At 40.2% G+C, this 21,816-nt stretch overlaps 1 protein-coding gene and 1 long non-coding RNA gene across 4 annotated transcripts; both read right to left on the bottom strand.

Moving 5' to 3' along the window:
• Positions 1–600: 600 nt before the first annotated feature.
• LOC135333779 (dorsal-ventral patterning protein tolloid-like) lies at positions 601–21,527 on the bottom strand. Of its 3 annotated transcripts, none has more exons than XM_064528813.1 (10): positions 19,484–21,526; positions 17,396–17,510; positions 14,184–14,583; positions 13,694–13,922; positions 12,610–12,815; positions 7,824–7,940; positions 6,510–6,747; positions 2,604–2,892; positions 2,204–2,308; positions 601–894 (listed from the first exon to the last, which is right to left on the bottom strand). In XM_064528813.1, the coding sequence occupies exons 4-7, from the start codon at positions 13,909–13,911 to the stop codon at positions 6,650–6,652; spliced, it is 639 nt and encodes a 212-aa protein (XP_064384883.1). In that variant the 5' UTR covers positions 13,912–13,922; positions 14,184–14,583; positions 17,396–17,510; positions 19,484–21,526; the 3' UTR covers positions 601–894; positions 2,204–2,308; positions 2,604–2,892; positions 6,510–6,649. The 3 variants fall into 3 exon arrangements, with proteins under 3 accessions (XP_064384883.1, XP_064384884.1, XP_064384885.1); XM_064528814.1 differs by having other exon boundaries at positions 6,573–6,747; XM_064528815.1 differs by lacking the exon at positions 6,510–6,747 and having other exon boundaries at positions 19,484–21,527.
• LOC135333815 (uncharacterized) lies at positions 9,672–12,576 on the bottom strand. The gene is made up of 3 exons (XR_010394077.1): positions 11,464–12,576; positions 11,163–11,238; positions 9,672–11,111 (listed from the first exon to the last, which is right to left on the bottom strand). It is a non-coding gene; the product is annotated as an uncharacterized LOC135333815 (long non-coding RNA).
• Positions 21,528–21,816: the final 289 nt, after the last annotated feature.

Genomic DNA, 21,816 nt, shown 5'->3' with positions numbered 1-21,816 from the left:
GGACTAACATTTTATTCAGTCTGTAGCAATATTCACATTTGTTGATCAAACAATTACTGGAAGCATGCATGATTACAAATACTATTCGTAAAAGCTGAAAGTGTCATAGTACTAATATGTAAGCGGTAGATGTACCTAGTTGGGAGGTCAATTTTGGGTGAGAAGGTTTGTACATGCATAATAATTATATAAGGCATGCAAGAGACAGACATGCGAGCAAAGCTCTATAAAATTATGGTCGAGGACTCTATAAGTTGGAACCCACATGCAGCTGAATGAGTGGAAGCAAATATTAGGTTTCTGTTATAATTAGTGCACAGCAAATTGCGACTTAGCTAGGGAGTGAAATCATCAAAGGGATATATTGTGTATAGCACATCACGTAAACAGCAAGGATACAGTGTGTATCATCACTATAGCTCTTTGCGTGTGTTTCGTTTGCGATCTATAATGATGTGACAATTAAGTCACAATTCGAGAGCCTCGCATTCGAAATCCTGTATATTTTAATTATGTCCACTCAGCATTGTTCAACTACTTCCATTCCCAATTCAAACCGTTAGGGTGAAGATTACACACAAAAATTAAGACACATCTGAATGAAGTTTGGCGTAAGAATATGTATAAAAAAAATCTCTCTTACACAATGTTTTTTTCTTTGTATGGCTGACCATTCACAACTCTTTCAAAGGAAAATCTACTGAGATCAATAGAGTGCGAACAACCATCTAAAACAATTTCACTAACTGCTCTACCTACAGCTGGTGACTGTTATATGCCATGGCCACTAAAGCCATTGGCAAATACCAAGTTATTAATGACAGGGTGCCTCCCGATAATTGCGTTTTGATCCAGAGTGTTGTAATCATAGTAACCAGCCCAAGCACTTTGCAACTGCAAACAGACAAAGAGAGGCTCTATCAATTATCAATTATTATGCCTCGGTGTACATGCGCAAGCGAGGTATACGGTAGTGTGTTTGTGTCTGTGTCTGTGTGTGTGTTTGTGTAGACTGCTACAGCTGCTCAAGGATCAATGAAGTGCAAGTAAGAGTTTCTATAGGCTTCTAGTCATATATTTTCTTGGATTTTAATTCATGGATTTGAAAAATAATGCTTCGTTCTTACTTGGAATGCCATTGCAGCCTTTTCAGAAGAGCACATAGCCAAACTTGTTTACCGAGTGTTGCTACTCTACTTAGTAGTTATAGCTCTGCATTAGAACGCTAGCTAGCTATTGGTATAGCTGCAAGAGTGAGAAGAAAGCTGAAAGGCCTGCTGATGCAGCCATTAGTTTTAGATTTAAACTTTTGGCATCGATTGTTTAACAACAATCATGGTTGATCATTACCCACTCTTTGAGAATGCATGTAGCAAAATTAATGCAAAAATGTTCATCATGTGTATATAAAAGCTATAATTATGCTTTATGTTATGTAGCTCCACCGAGGCATCAGCACCCACGGTGCTTTCATTATACCAGGAGCACATTACAGAAGGAGCGTTTAACTCTACATGGGTGTGGAAATCAGACCGCGGTCAGCCTGCATGTGATTATCATTATGAACGGATTTTGTGTAGTGCAGCAGCAGGAGAGCTAGGTTGAGCCAAAAAGAGCTAAAGGGAATAGCTAGGTCTTTGATGGATGTTGGTATACATCATGGAAGAGACTGTCATTGGTGAGGTACAGAAAATTCTAAAAGAGGAGCATATCCATGTAAAGAGAAAGTTTGCTAGACCTAGACTAACACATACTAGGAGTCTTACTGGGGTTCTTAGAAGAGAGAGCTTACTACCAGGCCTATAGTTAACTAGCTAGCTGTAGATTTTCATTTTTATTGACCTATGCTTGGTAAAAGTGCACCGTCAGCTCACGCACGCTGATGATCATCACCCACTTAGCGGTTTTGCATATGAGGTCATGCTTTGCAAATTTGCATGAGATGCGATTCCCGAGACTGTAATGTGCTCCTGATTATACAAATACGATCGCTTGCTAATTAATTAGTAACTGCACAGGCTGATCCTATACAAAAGAGGCTTCTCGAACCCTTTTGCATATAAATGGTGATCATCATTTTTAACCTCATAAATGGGGACAATTTTTTACTGATATGGACAAGGAAGGTCTACTCCCAAAGATAGGGACTCAACTCACTGTATTACATACAATGTACAAGTACACAAAGTATGTTGACTGTCACCTTCAAAGATTCAAATGCCGGTACCCTGTGTGCAATACTAGGCCACACATACTCGTCAAACAGTGAATAGTCCACTTCTAACTCAAGGTCATCGTGATCCAGGTGCTGCAAGAAAAATAATGTACGTGCACCTCATCTGGGGGAAACACTACACACGGTGTGGAAATTCTACGTATGTGTACATCTTTATTTGCAATTACATGCATGTACATAAAGTGCATAAAGCTGATATAAACCAACTGTACTGTCAGTCGAATTACTAAGAAGCCTGGAGTCTCAGATATAATTTATGGCTCCTGCATAATTATGTTCTGGGGCTATAAAGAAGATAGAACAAACTACAATTCTAGCATTTGGACCCTTTTCCTAGTACGAAATTATTTTATTATCATGTGCATACCTCAGGGGTCCTCACTCCACATATGAAAGTGTTTTGTACTCCTTCCTTTCGTAAATACGTGCCATCAATATTAATAAGCATAGGGAATTTCAGTGATGAGATCCGGGCATTTTATGACAAACACACACCGTCGCCGTGGTTTCACTGGGAGGGGGGCACGCATGACTCTGTTAGAGTGAGTGGGGTCTCCAATTTCAGCCATCAAAGCCAGTTGAGAAGCCCAGGGTCCACCAGCATTGACGAAATGATCACATCCTATGTGTTCTTTGTTGCCATTTTCAGTAGTGACCTGTATAGAAGTCCTTTTTACTGTATCAATCCACTTGTGAAACATATTTGTAGTTATGCCTCGACGTGCGCAAGCGAGATAGACGGTACGGTGCGTTTGTGTAGCGTATGTGTCTGTCTAGACTGCTATCTATAGCTGCTCAATGATCGAGTATTGAAGTGCAAGTAAGACTTTCAAAGTAGTGCTTTGTTCTCAAGTTGCAGTGGCGTAGGCATATATAATGTTTGCAAAGAAATGTGGGTGGGGCCACGTAAGATTTATTGATGTGCATGCAAGCAGCCTAGCTATAGCGCGTGCTATAGCCTGCTACAGCCTACCCTCATTGGCTAGTTTCTCGGGGGGGGGGGGGGGACCGTTTATTGCAAGGGTGGACCAAATATTGTTGCCATGATCTGGAGGATCATATGGCTTTATAGGACCACGTAAGATCTGTTGTGCATGACTAGAGCCTCACATTTAAAAAGATAATTCTATGGATAGTTTAATACTAAGCCAATCGCTCTTCTGCAATCTGTAGACACCTTTTTGTCAGACTATACTATGCACCAAGAGACAAACAAGGTGAGCCTAGATGGTACACTACAGCTACAGTATAGACTCTCGTTAATTAATCCGGTCACCCTTGGGACAGTGCAGCTTGGCTGGAATAGCGAGGTGGCTGTATTTCAGAAATAGCTGCGGCTAAAAAACGACCTTACCTCGAATCTAATTACAAATTTTGTGTGCAGTAAACATCTAGCTAGCAATCCGTGCCAAAAACCAAATGGCCGGTATATCGAGGAATAGCGAGAGTGTACGGTACTACTCTCTGCTGATAACTATATACAATCAAAACTAAAAAACATTTGCAATGTGAACGTTGCTAGGATTGCCAGGAAAAGAAAAGCGCGAAAAAGCGAAGAAACAAGAAATTCGGCGAGTGCATAACTCCAATCCGTTACAACGTCATTCACATGTACTGTTTCAATAAGTTATAATTATTATTTTTGTTTTGGTACTTTTCCTGGCCAATCCTTTCACATTGCAAGTAATAATTATAGTGATGTTAATTATGTGCATTTTTTGCAGGCTATAGTTATGTGTTTATGACTCCCTTACAGTGTTGAGCAAACACGCAAGTGTTGGATGTGTGGGTGCATGGAAGTATTCCAAGTTATTCATGACCAGCAGATAAAGACCAATGACTGTGTATTTACCCAACCTGTATTTCGATTTTAAAATTCCTTATCAACAGTAGGCCACTCGACTGTACATGTTCATGACGTTGTAACGGATTGGAGTTATGCACTCGCCGAATTTCTTGTTTCTTCGCTTTTTCGCGCTTTTCTTTTCCTGGCAATCCTAGCAACGTTCACATTGCAAATGTTTTTTAGTTTTGATTCCCTTTCTTTTTTCATACAGTAGTACATTAATGATAAGATAAAATTAATGTGACGTTGATTAATTTGTCATCGTCCTGTAATCTTGTTGAAGATAATGTGTAAGTGGTCGTTGGACAGAATTATATTATACTCCTCAATAGTCTCGATCCCAGGCCGCACTTCACTCAGGGAATTGAGGAGTTAACCTCCTTCACCGGCCTTCTTTTCTCAATAATGAAAGTGAAATACCTATGAGGAACATCAAGAAGCAAGAGAAGTTCAAGAAGAGAAGACAGGACTGGAATAAACATTATTCAGTATTTTATTCAGTCATTTATCTATGATAAAAATAATGGCAGCCATGTTTATACTGTAGATGTACTTCCAAGTGCAAAAGCATGGAGGCCTATGGTAGATCCAGTCAGTGCATACGTCTAGCATAAATAGCATACCTGAAGTGAGAGAATGGAGAGCTGAGCTGAAAAAAGGAGGTTTTGTCATACCTCTACTATCTTAGTTGGGCGGAGCCCGACCGTCCCTGACGGGAGGTCGGGTTTCAAGCCTATGTCAGGGTTTGTCTTGCTGAATTATGTAACACGCTGATAAGCAGCTATGAATAATCATTTTATTCTATGAATATTATTATTCTGAAGTGGGTGTTAACCAATTTTACCTTGCTTGAGGTTGCGCACCGGACGTGACACAGACCACAGTAGAAATGCTGCAATCTGATTGGGCTGCAACTATAGTTGAAATCCTGACATAGGCTTGAAACCCTACCTCCCGTCAGGGACGGTCGGGCTCCGCCCAACTACTACTATCTATGGTTTTGTGTTTATCGATGTCACAGCCACGCCCACCTCATAAGTTGCCATGTGCGTTGCTGTGGCACTCATTTAAAGATGGCGGAATTGCGTAGGTAAGAAAAGTGGAGCCTGAGAGGTCATCTGCCTCTTGGAAGCGGACGCAATTCTGAGAAAAACGCCCATGGTCCGGGTTCTAGTCAACTAGAGGCTGTATCTAGAATCTTCTGAACATGTCTGTACAAGGAGGAAATGCTTTCCAAGAAAGTTACTTACTTACTTACTTACTTACTTACTAACTTACTTAGTCAGTCAGACGAAACACGGTGAAATATGAAAATAGTGCAATTTTTCAAATATCAATAGTAATGCATGAGAATATTCATTGACTATAATTTCACATATTTAGACAGATAAAAGGCTAACTAAGCTATCTGTCAACTCAGTTTCTTGCTGTGGCCCTTCCCTGCAGAAATAGAGCAGTCTAAACACGAGTCAAAATTTTTGCAATAATTGAAAACACACACTACTGCACTGTCAATCCTATGTACAACCTACTGGTTGTACTAATCATGTATGTGAATTCTAGTTATGTTACATTGCTGCATAGCTTGGAGTCTTGGTGCTGAATGCATGAGGGATGCCAACAGTTCAAATTCCTGTGCAAAAAGTTACACATGAGTTTGCTCCATCACCCTCGTCGCCTACAATTAATTTTTGCTGATCAGTCGTATTATTAGTTTAATTTTTTGTACAATAATTACGTAATTGCTCATTAACATAGTACATACCGTATTTACTTGATTAAATGCCCTCCTTGATTAAACGCCCATCTCGTTTAAACGCCCACAGTAAAGCTCTGTCTTTGTCAATAAACGCCCCTCTTAAATAATCGCCCATGTATGGGGCGTGGCACTGTGGGTGGAGCACGTGGAACCAGCTGAAACAAGGGCAGCATAGAATAAATAGATACTATTTATGATGGCAGAGAGGGCACAGAGGGAGAAACACCACTCCTACGACTTGAGATTGAAGCTGAGAGCTGTGGCAGCAGCCAAAAAGAGCATAATAACTGCTGATGAGCAAGAGTTTGAAGTAGACAAAACAATAAACGCCCGTTTCGAATAAGCGCCCATCTCGTTTAAACGCCCCCTCTACAGATGCTGCTAGGAAATAAACGCCTAGGCGTTTAATCAAGTAAATACAGTACTTATCATTGTACATAACAATGGACTCTCCAGATTGCACTAGCATCAATCTAAGAGAGCACGTCCCAACCAAAAATCTTGGCTATGTCACAGAGTTGTGCTTACTAATTGGAATACCATTGCAACCTTTTAAGAGTTAGCAAAAACTGTCCAGAGAGTGCTGATACATGATTGAATTTGAACTACTTCTTGAAAGAGTTACAGACCGTATTTTTAGTGATTCTCCAATTAGACAATTTTCTAACCTCTAAAATTAGGGACTGTTGCGTTGACTTTATTATGTGGTGTCCTAGTAAAAATGTAGCCACCTAGCCTTGATTCCAAAACAATGTATTTTGAGAGGCCTGTAATCGAGGCTAGCAGAGTAACCTCGTCCTATCTCCAATTAGATGCGACCAGGGCGACACCCACAACTAAAGGAACCTCCCGTGTTGACACATTGATGATCGCATCCTCCATTGCCAAGAGCACACTCGTTCATGTCTGTGTAAAGAGATAAGCTCATGTACTGTGACAATTAATCATAATTATAGTATCAACAATAATTATGTATACATGCATAATTAATTATTATAATTATAGTTACTGTTTTGTTACATGATATTCCTTTTTGGAAAATATCTCTGTAATGAGGCTAATAACCCACTTATTTATAGAGCCTACTGGCTACCACATCCCATGCACACACCTCACGTATGGAAGGGACACAACATTCTTTGTAGCGGCAATGCCAGTTACCTCAGTGGAACACAATGGCATTCATGCATGCAGGCAATACATCAAGTAGGTTGAATCATTCAAAGTTGAATGTTGAAGTGAGTACTCACACCACTAAACCACAAAACAAAGCTGATCATGATTATGATCTACCCACAAGCTTCATAATTATGTACAAATGTATGTGTATCTTTGCTTGAACTTCTCCTAAGTAAGTGCCTAGATTTTCAAAGAGTATCTGTAGCACTGTTTACGGATTCAATTAACATAGGATGAGGACCATGCATGCCTTTGCTACTTTGGCTCGACATCTCCACTTCTCCAGAACAAATGCTCTATTCTTTTACAGTACTTTTGCTGATGTACATTAATTCTCTTACTTGGTTTGCTTAAGTAGTGTAGCAACACTCTGCACCTCAAGTCATTTGAATATGTATCTAGATGAACACCCACACATGTAGTCAGTGCTGTGTATTATCATGCATGGGCATCATCACACTGACAGGCTGTGACAGCCACTTACAGTTGTATCAGCTTTGTGGTTTAGTGGTGTGAGTACTCACTTCAACATTCAACTTTGAATGATTCAACCTACTACTGTATGTAAGCAAGAATTAATGAGTCATGGTTCCTAGAAATGGATGGTCTATTCTAGTTGTTTAAATTATATGGGTCTAGTTGTGCATGGTAGAATACTTAGTAGTTACGTAAGCACCTTTTGAGTTCAAATGCATCAAGTTTAGCAATGTTGCTAAACAACCAGTACAAGTCTATAAATTCATATAGTTATAGATATGGGTGGCCATCAAGAAGGGCTCTCAAAACAGAATCGGCTAGCTCACCAAAACAGTTGTGTCCATCTGCAGACAAGAAGAAGCCCCGAGGGCATCGACACTCGTAGGAGCCGGGAAGATTGCGACAGCTGTGAGAGCAGTGTGTATACACACACTCGTCGATATCTGAGAGAGTGCATGCAAGTACGTGTGAATGTAACGATGACACGTATCGAATGCATGGAGAGTTCAGTATTAGTGCATTCAAGGTATTCATGTTAGCTTCCAGGGAAACCCGTACCCGTTGGTAGTATAAATTAGAAATGTTCACAAATTTGACTAATGTACTATTGGTTAGGATAACAAATTATAGCATGTACTTATCGTGTTACTCTTAGGTGGGGTGACAATATACATGATAAGATTAGCCAAACATGACAACTGTATTCACTTCCACGAAACTAAGGAAGTGTTGAATGATCTTCTGCCTGGTGCAAGGAAAATGAGCCAAGGTAATATGACTTTTTGGCTGCTCGTTAAAATCACTAAAGATACTAATATGGTATTTCATAGCAACTGCAAGTGCCCAGCAACTCTTTGACTATATGACGTGTCCACAGCAATAATCATATTTGAAACGTGGTGGTATGTAATTTCATAAGATCATAAGAACACTTTGTTGTGCAAACACAAAATGGTATTAAGTCACATTCTGACATATCTCTGACTACATCATTTGATTACAGCATATTCACCTTTGAAAATTACAGCATGCAATAGATACCATTAAAGGGAGAAATATTGAATATCGAATATCATCAAAGGAAAGTTTTCAAACACTTACACAAACAAAGCCAAAACGTATTCACCTTTCGTGCAGAACCACATATGACTACTTTGAGTCTCTTTTATAGCTGTGGCTGTCATAGTTTGCTTGTGCAGTAATACTTTTATCTGTGCAAGAGATCAGGTTTCTCTCCGCCTATACGTACTTAGAGCTTTGATCATGCTTTCATAGCATTGCAAATTGGGAACCTGACAGAGCACTTCTAAGTTCACATAAAGAAAATAGCTATAAACACACCACATTTACACGCTTCGGTTTTTGTTCTGACGATTAACCAGTTCAACATAATTGTGAAAACATTGCAAATGGGTCTCGGATAATGCAGTTCCACACAATTTTGTGGTGACAATTGCTATGACTATTTGATGTGAGAGGGATGCAGCACAGAGCAAAACATAGACTGTATAATATTATACTTCAATGAGCGTTCTTAGACAATCATTGCTATGGCTGTACGTGGCTCTAGTGTGCTAATGGTGGGATGTAGGACACACGCAGCGGCTGGGCATTTCTATGTGAAAGAACCAGAGAAAATTAATGGGAAAAACCTACAGCTCTATTTCCATATTATGACTATATACATGTACTTCTGGGAATCAGTGCTGTGTTTACGTTATATGAAGAGGTACTAATTACTGTGAGCAGACTGTGAGGGAGTGCAAATGGGTTTGTCCACAATAAAAAACAAGACAGACCATAATTATATAGAAAGGTTTTCCTTACCACAAGCTAGGATGCACCGTAAGTGGGTGCTTCGCTTTTAAGGCACTTTTTATTGGCTTTTAGTGGCCAACATGTACTCAGGTAGATTGTGAAATGGCACCATCAAGACATGTTTTTGCTCTTGAATTATATCTTATACGTAGAAAGGATCAGCATGATAACATCGTTGCCATGGTTACTGGCATGTTGTGTGCGTTACCTGTGACCATTTATTTTAAACAACTCTTTTCAGAATGCAGCCTCCAATACACAATTTCATGACCCCATCTTAGTATCAAAAGAAAGCTCTTACTATAATACAGTAGGAACTACGCTAGTATTTAGGGCTGCTTTCGTGTATTTTGTACAGTATGCATATGAATGATTAATTTTCTCCATTTTCAGCATTTAGTTACTGTAATCTGAGCTAGAATGACCTCATACCAAATAGTTACCTTTTTTCTATTAGATATCACCAATAGCTTTCTTTTGGTAGTAATATTGCTTTGTATAAAGTAGTATTGGAGGCTGCATTTCTAAAATGTTAGTTAAGGTCAGTCATTTTTGGTCACAGCTAACGCACACAACAAGATAGTAACTATGGTAATAGTGTTATCAAATTAATGGTATTTAAGTCCACAATACATTTTGGGTGAAAAAAGGTACTATTTGTCAAGATATTATACAACTAGAGCACTAAAGTGCAAACCCTCGGCTGGTGACATGATTATAAAGAAACCAGAAATATAATGTAGTGATGTATGACTGAGCTGTCTAGCACTGCAACTCAGGCAGGAGCAATAAAACTAAACCAGACTGGAGCAGTGGCGGATCCAGAGGAGGGTCCATGGGGTCCCTTGACCCCCCCTTTTGAAGTTAACTTTAGAAGGCTTAATTAATGACTCCAGCTAGCTATTTATCAGTTTTTGTAGCTATTGTAATTTGATTCAATGATTGTACCTGTTGTTTTGATGTATCAACTGCCAAAGGAGTGTTCAGGTTAGCCTAGGCTAGCTAGTTGACTGTTCGTAGCAGCTAGCTAGCTCTACGCAAGTCTATTATGGGACTTCCCCTGGCTGAGTATGGGATTTCCCTAGCCATGTGTGACCGAAAGTGGGCGTAACCCAAAAAAATCGCGCTGCGCGCGACTTTCACTACTCGCGCTGCGCGCTCGTTAATTTGGACCCCCCCCTTTCATTTTTCCTGGATCCGCCACTGTGGAGGCATGCTGAAACATTGAGAACAGAGTTTTAGTGGTACATGAGTTGAACTAGGTCCTAGTCTAGGATCACAGCAAAGAAGCCTGGAATCTCAGAGAAGTATGACTCTTGGATAGAGTAGGACTGAGGATGCCAGAGTCAGCTAGCTAGCTAATAGCCTCGATCCCAGGCCGAGTTTTCGCTTTTATAACGGTTAGGCGAACAACTAGGCCTGGTACTAGTTGTCTGCGCATGTGTCAAATTTTCATTGTATTTGTGGTCGGCAAAAATATTTAATAAATCAATAATAGAAATTTGTACACAGAAAATGCACAGAGTGAGTACACAAAAGATGCACATAGGGAGCTGCTTCACAAGGGCCTGGGGAGTTGCCAGTTGTGCTGTAGCACGATTACAGTGACCCAGGGCAACTTCAAGATGATTGAATGCCTTCAAATTACGTTTCAAAACGATTTAGCAGGCTGCTGGACTTCTCTGATTCTAGGCCCCAACTCGTAACTCAGTTAAACTTTGCTTGAAAAAACGTAGATTCTCTTGATGCCTCTGAGCTACCCAGCAACGCTCAAACGAGCAGGTCATACTCCAGTCCTGTAAGTATAGGACAATATTAAAAGAAACCAAACACGGTTAAACCCTTACCTCAAACTGTCCAGTCTCGTCCGTTAGTACAGCCAAGAGGAACAATTTTGGGATAGCTGGATAGTAGCCATTGCTCCTGTACAGAAAAGTAGACGTTCTAAATATGTGTAGATCTAAATTTCTCGTATTAAACAGGTTATAGTGTCGTTGTCGACGAGCTGATGATGGCAGCACTAAGTTCTCTAGCTCACACTCTCCACTTGATCCACCATATTAATGACGATACTATAGTCTATATACCTAGATCTTACCAAACATGAACAAGACTTGATAGCATAGGGCCCACACAAAAATATCTGACCTTAACAAGCTTGACAAAGCTTTATACCTCTTCCCTTGTTGTTCAGTCTTCAGAATAATGTTTTCTAAGCTTCAGAGAAGAGAGAAGCTTCAGCTAAGAGCCATTCCAATCGATTCCAATAATGATAAAACGGGAACTGACTTCTAGTACACGATAGTACACGAAGAAAGTGAACGAGAATATCCATTCGTCAGAATCTGACGAACGACTGACGCATGCGCAGACAACTAGTACCAGGCCTAGTTGTTCGCCTAACCGTTATAAAAGCGAAAACTCGGCCTGGGATCGAGGCTAGCTAGCTAGCTAACAGACAACAAAATTCTAGCTTTCTATTGTAGTGACCCTTTTCCACTGTTTTTGGTACGGGATCACTTCAGCTGTAAATATGGAGAGTGCCTCGAATAAAGGCCGCCGCGTGTAGTTAGCTAGCTAATGTGCAAGTTCAAGCTTCTTAGTTTTCGCTCGCTTTTATTCGACAACAAAGCTCTAACTTCGAAATCTACCATTGTTAAAACTAATAACTTACTGTGTGAAGGCTATCCATGCTATAAACGCAGTGCTGTGGCAGCCAGGTGAGCAGACCCAGAGATTACAAACAGACAAACAGACAAACCAAACGACTACTATACCCGTGGCCGCCCACGCGCGCCTCGGGTAATAAATCTGAGTTGTATACAGTACACTTCATTAATGTTAAAAAGCTGCCTTAACCTACCTGAGTACTCAAAGTCTACTCAATTGAATGGGTGCGTAGCCTAGCAACAGAGTGTGCATACATTACCATATAGGGAGGTCCTAGTGGGATGTCCCAATGGACTGGCTGATTGATCACGTACAGTGTACATAATACATACCAGTCATCATTACAAATTAAACACATGTACAAATGTATTAACTGTAAACAACTCCTACTGGGATTCAGCGCAAGCAAAGGGGTGTGTGACAGACTGAGGAGTATACCTATAACACATAACACTAATTACTACACTATGTGTGCGCTTAATTATCGAAGGTACAAGTCATGTAGATTAAAATGGAGGACTGGAGTTAACCAAGAAACAAACACGTAGAGCATCCACGAAACCAATCTCGTACACATACAACATGCACATTTAACTTGTAGACGAAGTCATATTGCTGACTTACCTACGACTTTATAAGAGGCCCTGAATCCAGCGAGTGGTGTGAGTGTGCGTGATTGATCGTTGTCATGGTCACTGTGATAATGTATCCGTGCTGTGTTTGTTTGTAGTCTGTAATTGTAGACATTGTAATAGGCACAAATCACTTGGCCGTCCCCGCTTCCATGGAGATTATCAAACACTTTGATGTAATCCTTGACGCACTGGTGCCTGGATGAGAGGGTTAGTTTATAGGATAAGCAAGCAAGATGTGTGATGTCATACAGATTGTTAGGGTTACAGCGCTCAAGTCATCAGATTAGGAGTATAGATAATTATACAGAACAAATTGTGAGCTGCTACGTAATTCTAATATATATATAAAGGTGTCAATGAGTTGGTAATATTGTCCATATAGGATTACAGGCATGCATTAAACCAACTCACAAACCAATTTAATGACACGCATGTCATGACAGCTAGTACACATGTATCTACACTATATTTAGTGCAGTAATGAATTCAAAAACATCCAAACAAATCCCCAGCTAATAATTGGAAAGCATGCAATAACTATGTCCTCACATGTCGATCTACCATAAGCAGTGCATGCACTCGTGAAGCCATGCAATGGCTAAGGACGCGGTAAGGTTCACCAAATTGTCGGAAAGGAAAGTGGGAGGTTGAATAAACACACGCAAACAATTTGTGTACACAGGTGGTGTAATTATATTTCAAAGGAGACTTGAAGCCAGTGGAAAATTACTGATACTTGGTAAGGATATCACAAATTAAAGAGTTGAAGGTCATATTAGAGAAATTTCCTCCCACTAGCTACAACCTCATAAGTGCATGCCACTGCATATTAGATAATTACTATAATATTATAGGAAGAAGATGCTATGCACTACTACACGTTCTTTTGTCTAGCACATAATTTTATAAGTACATGACATACGTAGGAAACTGCTACGTACATGTACATTATAATGTAAATATGAAATTCTCTCTCTAGTGGGACAGTAGATTCCTCTTATGCTATTTGGCAATGATCCTACCGGCTCCAAATTGCCAAAACAAGTGCTTACACTGTAACATGTGCAACGTACGTGTTTTCCAATTCAATTGGATCAAATATCAGCTGAATTGTGTAACCATCGACAACCTTGATCATCCAGACACAGTCCGTATTGTGCTCATAGAGTGGGTAGCCAGGAGACTGGAATGATCCTTTCAGAGCCGTCAAATGCTCGACACAGGAGTAGGGAACGGTGGGGAATGGAGGGGGTGTGGGCAGAGGAAGAAGGATCACACTGGGCGGGGGCATGTTTTTCGTATCTGTATGGGGTATCGTACACACAATAGCATAATATTATTACGTGCAGTACGTACGCACCAATTAAATTAAGACATATTTCAAGTGGTGGAAACCAGCTCAATGAAAGGTCTGGATTTGCTATTACAGACACATACATATGGGCAGTAGTTAGTGCAGAGTAGGGATATCAAGTGACAGTGACAGTTTTGAAAATTGAGCAGCACAAACTAAACCACCATTAAAACACCCAGACCCAACGTCTAGCCCACTACAGAACTCACCACACGTATACAATAGATTTGTTTGTTCGATATCCAACTTGCTCAGTACTCGAGCTTTCCCACTGGGATGGACGGGTCCTTTGCCCTGAGGGTGTCTACAAAGGGATTTCTGGAGAAAAAGTTGGAATCGTAGTGCATGATACTGTTGTAGTCGTAACTGACTCCTTGAGAATCAATCCGCCATGACAGAATCTTTTGGAAATTTGTCTCATAACCAGGGACTATGTTGCCTTCGATGATATCGATGTATTCGTCACGGTCCGGTCGGCTCTGCTCGTGCCAGAAACCAACAACATGGCTGATCTCGTGCACAATTGGGTGAAAGTTGAAACAGAAACGACCAATCGAAACTCCCTGTGGTTGACGGTCATAGTCAATTCTCCCAACATAGGAACAGCAACTGAGAACATGACAATTAATACCAGTGAGTTCATTGTACTGGCAGGATAAAGGAAACAAGAACTCGATCATTCACTGGTATAATCACCACAAAAATGGATAGGTATATTAAAGAAACCTTTAAACACAGAGCCCGGATGCATGGGAAGCATCCTGGGTGAGAGGAAAGGTAATGTGATCGCTGTATTTCCCTTCGCAAGAAGTTTATTGGCTATATTATGGAAACCCAACAAGGCAGGAAGTTGGCTGGAAATGGCCCACTAGAATTTGGACAAACAGCAACCCCCCAGTCTTAAAAGTACCCCCTGACATGGAAGTGCCCACACAACTTGTGCAATTAGTAGGGTTGCCAAGCTATATCACCAGGAAGGCCCTTTATTGTTCTCTTTGTGCACTATTACATCTTCTGTTTGCTACTAAGAGTGGTTCATAGACACACCAGCTGAGGGTAAAACAATCTCACAATTATATGGTACTGAACAATACACACAGCCAAGACTTGTTAAGGTTGTGGTAAACAGTTTGCTCATGAATAATTCATGATTTTCTTATAATGATTTTTGTGAAACTATAAATGCCATGATAAAAATTTGAAGCACACACATGATAAATATATCGGTGTATCATCCTGTATGACAAGTATCAGTCTTCAAAACATTTTCCAGTGGAAGCTCTGAGCGATCATCAAGTTACTAGAAACAACACAAAACTAGTAGTCATTTTAAACTTCCAAAAACACTTCTAGCTCTGTGTTCTTGGTCTTATATGATGCTTCTTATCATTCTGGAGGGCGTGTAGAAGCGTTTTTTTCTTTCCAGGCCAACAAACTCTCACAAAATAATAATATGTAGACTAACTCCACTTAAAATGGCGGCCAGAGCCAAGGAAACAGCCTCTTGTGAGCTTTCAGTAGCCTTTTTTCGAAATATCTCTTCTACCCGCCCTGCATATAGTGAAGTTACAGTAGACTGTACCTAAGCTTTATAGTAAAAATGTCTATTCGAGCCATGAAATGACTACTGCGTTTCAGCTGGACTTCCAGCTCATTCTAGCTGGAAAAGATCACTAGATCTAGCTCATGAAAGATCTAGCTCATGAATAATTAATGAGCAAACGGTTGACCATAACCTTAATTTGTTGGTTTGTCAATGACAATACTTACATACTACAGTGGATTGCTGCACTAGCAACAGAGAATTGCCAACAGCAAAACCACAATCAGATAAATTATTACTAGGAGAATGTTGAACATTGTGGGGCGAGCGTAAGAAAACATGCTTGTTTTACGAATTAAAAGAAATATGTTGTATTTAAATTCAAGGTTATTAATTTAGTATACGTAGTAGAAGCATTTTACATTCGCACTGGTAGTTATCAAGGTCGCGTAACTGAGTTCATGACAGTACCATTATAAGAACATGAGAAGGGCTGTGCAGAGATTAGGTTGTCAGCAGTGACTTCGGCTTCATCTATTTCAGCAATTGCTGCTACATTTTGGCCAAATACGTCCAATGTAAGATAGTTTCCACCTGGTGTGCTTATGATAACTTTAGCTCTCAATTGCTTTGTGGAGTGACGAAGACTTTGAATCAATGAGCATTTGTTGCATTTGCCTGTAGTGTCAGTTGAGATGGTGATCTTACTTTTGCAGTTGAGACATGAGATATACGAGTCGAGTGATAAAACACCTACAATTTCAGCTGATAGTACAGTTGGGAAAGTGTCTGGGACATCATCATGGGCCACAACATTTGGCAGTTCCTCAATTTTTGTCCCTGTTGACCCGTTGCGAGGTACTTGAAGATATTTTTCGTGCTGGAACTCATTGACAAGAATGTTTTCAAATTTGTATGTTTCACCTTTTACAAGCGAATCAATCTTGTTCTCAAAAAGAATTAGCTTAGTTGATGTCATGGAATCTGCGATATGAACATCTTGTTTCCAGAGCCCATCTGATATCTGGGCCTTAGGTGAAACCATCAATACTTTGGCATTCACTGTGACACGATCATACCGTTCCTTGTTCGACACTTCATCAAGATGGATGCAATATTAATTTTTATTAACATCGACGTGGAAGTCGGTAAGGATCATGAGTCCCAAAAGCAAATCATTGTGCCGGTCCATGACGTATGGATACATACATACATACATACATACAGACAAAATTGCAACGTTGAAGACTAGGTAGGGACTCGCTTCGCTCGTCCCAATTATCAGTTTTCTGGAGCTTACTTGAACTTTTCCAAGAGTACTGTACTACTTTATTACAGGTAGAAAGCATAGAGCCAACTGAAAATAACCAATTTTCAGCAGACACTCATTGAACCTCTCTAGGCATGCCCCCTCCCCCCCCAAAGAACGTAATTTACATGCATGACATTTGTACACTGTATAGTCAGTCAAGCATTCTTGAAATGTATTTCATGCATTTCTAGTCTACTTAAGCTTTTCAAGAGTGCTATCATAAAGTATCCATTCTGTAGGTATCTATGAGTGAGACTAATAGGAGTGCCCTGAGAATATCTATATAATCGCATGGAGGTGTATGACTGAGCACCTTTTTAGAATTTAATCCCCTGGGCCCAGTTTGTAGATTCAATTTGCTCATACCTGTATAATTATGTTTAGGAATAAGCAGATGTTCAATGAGATTCTGCTAATTGTGCAAGCTGAGCTTAGAATTACTATTGGTAATGAAATTCATATCTGGTTTTGCTGTTTGGCAATTTTCTGTTGCAAGTGCACTGCAATCCACTGTAGTACACATAAATGGTAATCTTACACAATAGAGAACCATACAAAGCTCTTACCCTGCTCCTGGGAAGAAGTTGACATAGTGCGGCTGGTTTGAGCGGTGCTTGAATCTAATGCAGGTGTGGTCTTCCCAATGCTTCATTGCCTCCAGTATCTGTCTCCTCTCAGCAGCTGCAGATAATTATTGCAAGAGGTGCAGCATATGAGCTCAGTTGGTCGAATTATCCTGACATAATGTTGTTATCTTTCCACTTAGTTCATATTTTAAGGATTCTTCCTGTCAGGCCTTTATTGACTTCAAATCCTTAAAATTCATTATTTTAAGATAAAATGCACTTACATCATACAAAATGTCACAACCCAACAGCATTAAATCATGGACAGCATAGTGGTGGTTTATGGGGTGTTATCTGTGTCAAAATGACTATGACAATGCACACACTGTGCATTCATATGCACATACAATATACATGTCAAAATGCATATGCACGTTACAATATACATGCAACATGCATAGCACCTTACAATATGCATGCATGCAACATGCATGCAACATGCATGTCAACATAATATGTATATACATTACAACATGCATATACACGTTGACATGTATATATCTACACATTACACAATTATCAAGTCAATAATAATTATGGCATGTGCATGTATACTTACACATTACGTACACATCACAATATGCATGTATCCGGTTATTGAGAGTAATTACACTGTAATTTTGTAGGCGGAAAGGGTGGAGTCTAGATTATGTGGTCATTGGGTCAAAGTGCAAGTGCTCATTATATATAATAGGACTAGCACAATAAATTATATTATCTCGTTGGCGCGAGTAATCTTGTCAGCCATTTATATCACAGCTATAACTAGCTAGCTAGAGTCTGATACACTGTCGGTACTTCTTCTTCCTTATCTTTCTCGCCTCCAGATTTGGAGAGTAGCCCACGAGGGCAGATTATATTTAGAAGCCCACTCTCCACGTGTCAGTACATGTGGCGGTACATGTGGAGTGGGGTTATATTTTTACCCCGCATGCATAATTGATGTCACACCTACTAACAAACTAATTATTGCGGCGTCTTTTCCAGCTTAAATTGGAGTCTTGTGGAGGAGTCATCCACAATTAATGTTGTGTGTGCCAACCAGTTTATATACCAATCATTATTATATGGACATGTATATGCATATTATTGGGTGTAAGCGTATATAATTATGCTGCCGGAGGTCATAATTATTGACATCCCATGCAGCATAATACTGTAAATGTGTATATGCATGTTGACATGCATGTTGTAATGTGCATATGCATGTTGCATGCAAGTTGCATGCATATTGTAACGTGCATATTGGATGTCGACATGCATATTGTAACGTGCATATGCATATTGACATGCATATTGTAACGTGCATATGAATGCACGCGTGTGTACATTGTCATAGTCATTTTGACACAGATAACACCCCTGGTTCACCAGTTGACTACCTCTACTCCTTCCACTACTACACCCACAAATAGCGGAGGTTTTGAAGAGCACAACAAAGTGCGGTTATAGAAACCACAGAATAGAGCCAACACATGTTTCCTTCTGTTCATGCATGTGTGTGTAAGCTGAGCTTTTGGCACAAACAACTCTTGGAATCACTAGACTAGAGCTTCATGTTTGTAGTTCTTACTCCAAGGGGATGAGAGGCTCTTTGCCCCAAATAATTGAGCATTGGCAGGTACTATACATACACTGAACCTTGGACTCGTTCTTGAGATGGTCTTAGTAGATTATGCTCCCAACTACAACACTGTACAAGCCCCAAGGGTTTGTTAATGTACAAATAATAGTTAGACACTGTTTAGGAAGTTTCTACATTATTTAGAAGCCCAAGGGCTGGTTGTAGTATCCCAAACGCAGTGAGGGTTCTACTAGCCCTGAGGACTTCTAAATCGTGTGGAAACTTCCTAAACAGTGTCTAAGCATTTTAGATCATAGCAACCATGAGTATTTAGCCAATCAGATTTATCTAATTTTTGCTATTTTCTAAGTTAGATAGAACACTTCCTTTAGCCAATCAGATTGCAGTATTAATGGCAAACATGATCTAAGCATAGTTATAACGCAATACACGATCACAGTTACCATTGAATCTGCTTGAAAAGGTGTAATATACGACTCCATTTGGCCACAGCTTTCGATTCTCACTGGTAGCTCCCCTTTTCTTCCTGTCTTCGCCTCCACTGTCGCTAGGCGACTCATTTTGGGGGAGTAGGGAGGGAGGAAAATAGGCTATGTCAATATCTTATAATTAAGTTAAGAGTGTAACCATAATTATGGGCAATGGCATATGTTATCTAGATTGCACAAGGAAGCTAGTGTTATTTACCATGCATCATGCATGCCAGTGCTTGTTTTGAATCCTATTATTGCACGAGAGAGACCATACTCTATGTGGATATATTGCCGATCATTATTTTTTATGATACAGTTTTCATTGCAGCATTCTTAGCTGCAGCGTTATTCGGAAAACCCAGTCCAATTATGGCTTGGCACCGTGCAATTACTAGTTGCTCTTACTAGCACCGTTTTCCTGTACGATTTCCAGCGCAGGAATTATAGCCTCAGTCCCAGGCCAATTTTTCTGAAGTTGAAAAATACGGCCTGGTAATGATTGTATCTGAGGAACCGGAAACAAAAGCAGAGATTCTTCACATTTTGTTTCCTGTCATAATTTCGCTATGCAACACAAGTTTAAGGTTGTTCAGACTAACATATAAATTATCTTGCTGAAGCAAGAAGGCCTCACTCTCATTGCAGGATAGGCCCAGGCTCTCAAGCTCCTCTCGGAATGAAGAAACATCTTTGTCTAGTTTCAACATGGTATGGCAAGACTCTTTGCTATCAATTGCTGCCCTTTGTGATGGACTATACAAGCTAGTAGGTAGGGCCAACACTACCGGCCCTTGTCGAAAAGTGTGTTGTTCTTGCAAAATCTCTCTGCTTTTGTTTTTTGGTTCCTAACCACGCCCAGATACAATCAATACCAGGCGTAGTTGGCGACCTAGCGTTATTTTAGAGACAACGAGGCTAGGAACGAGGCTAGCACAGTAATAGTAGCATGATGAGAATAATTATTATAGTTCTCTTGATGGCTTAATTGATCGACACATTATAATTATTGCATTTCACAACCCCAGATCTGTTGCATGTGTGTGTGTGTGTGTGTGTGTGCGTGTGTGCGTGTGTAGGAAATAGATCTAAATCCCACAAATAAATTCCAAGTTTCTTCTTTTAAAACTCAACGAACCAACTCGTGGCTATACACAGAAATTAATTTCCGCTATCAATCAGCAATGATTTAATTAGTCTCATGAATCAGTCTGCCTTGGGAGAGTCAGTCTGACCACTTTAGTCTAAAGGTCATTCCACAATGGAATGTTAATTGTAATTACGCAGTGTCAAAACCAGAAGAATTCAATTACGTCCACCCATGCAAAAGGTCAGCCGCAAACGCTTGACTAGCAGCTATGAATTTTTGTTTGACTTGCTCCAAGAACGTTGCTAAAAGAACAAGAAAAAGATTGCACGGCACTAGTGCAGTCAACTCAACTTACTATAGCTCCTTGACTGGCTAACAGTAGCCACAGTTAGGCTGACTAGCGCCAGCTATAAATGCATCCTACTGTAGAGAACGCATACGCTTTTTGTCATTCTTTATTTCCTTTAATTTTATCAATCCTTGATCTGATTGGTCAGGTCGGAATTCCGACCTGGCCAAAAAAGTTCAGACTAAAGTGCTCAGACGGACTATCTCAGGGCGGCTGATGCATGAGACTATGATTTAATATGTGCATACCTGACGAACCCTGTCATTTTTGTTCAGTTTCAGTATTCATGGCAGAGAACATTTTTTTTATGTACCACGGTACAAATCCTCCAACATACCTGAGCTAGCACAAGGATCAGAAAGGTCAGGAAGGAGTTGACAAAGAGTCCTTTGTCCACAGAGAAGCAGACCCACAGCCAGGGACAAAAGAGTCAGAGTTAATCCCCCACACATCCTTAATGTGCCAGGTTCTCTCTGCTGTCAGGGAGACCTCTTGCAGTCCGGCCGTATATAGAACACAGTGCTGCCTCTTTGTTCTCCCTCAATTAGTGAGGTGGTATCTATGGCTTCATAGCCGGAAATCAAGATCAGTAAATGACAGTATCCCAAAGTCAGAACAACTCTACTCTGTCCCCTGTATGTATAGCTAGCTAGCTGTGAGCATGCAGGTCTGCTGCAGTGACATGCAGCCAGCCAGATCCAGTACATGGCAGTTGAAACTGTGGTAACTTTGTCTGATACACTCCCACTTTGACTACAAAACTAAATTTATGGTGCCGTTGGCCGACTTGCTCTTTAGCCAGCTATAGACACCTGAATTATAATCGTACAGCGCCACCATATTAATAGTTAAGAAGCAAGCTCGCAA

The sequence above is a fragment of the Halichondria panicea genome, chromosome 3, assembly GCF_963675165.1.
Source record: "Halichondria panicea chromosome 3, odHalPani1.1, whole genome shotgun sequence".
Lineage (NCBI taxonomy): Eukaryota > Metazoa > Porifera > Demospongiae > Suberitida > Halichondriidae > Halichondria > Halichondria panicea.
Note: the sequence above shows the minus strand (reverse complement) of the source record. Positions and strands in the feature narration are given on the sequence as shown.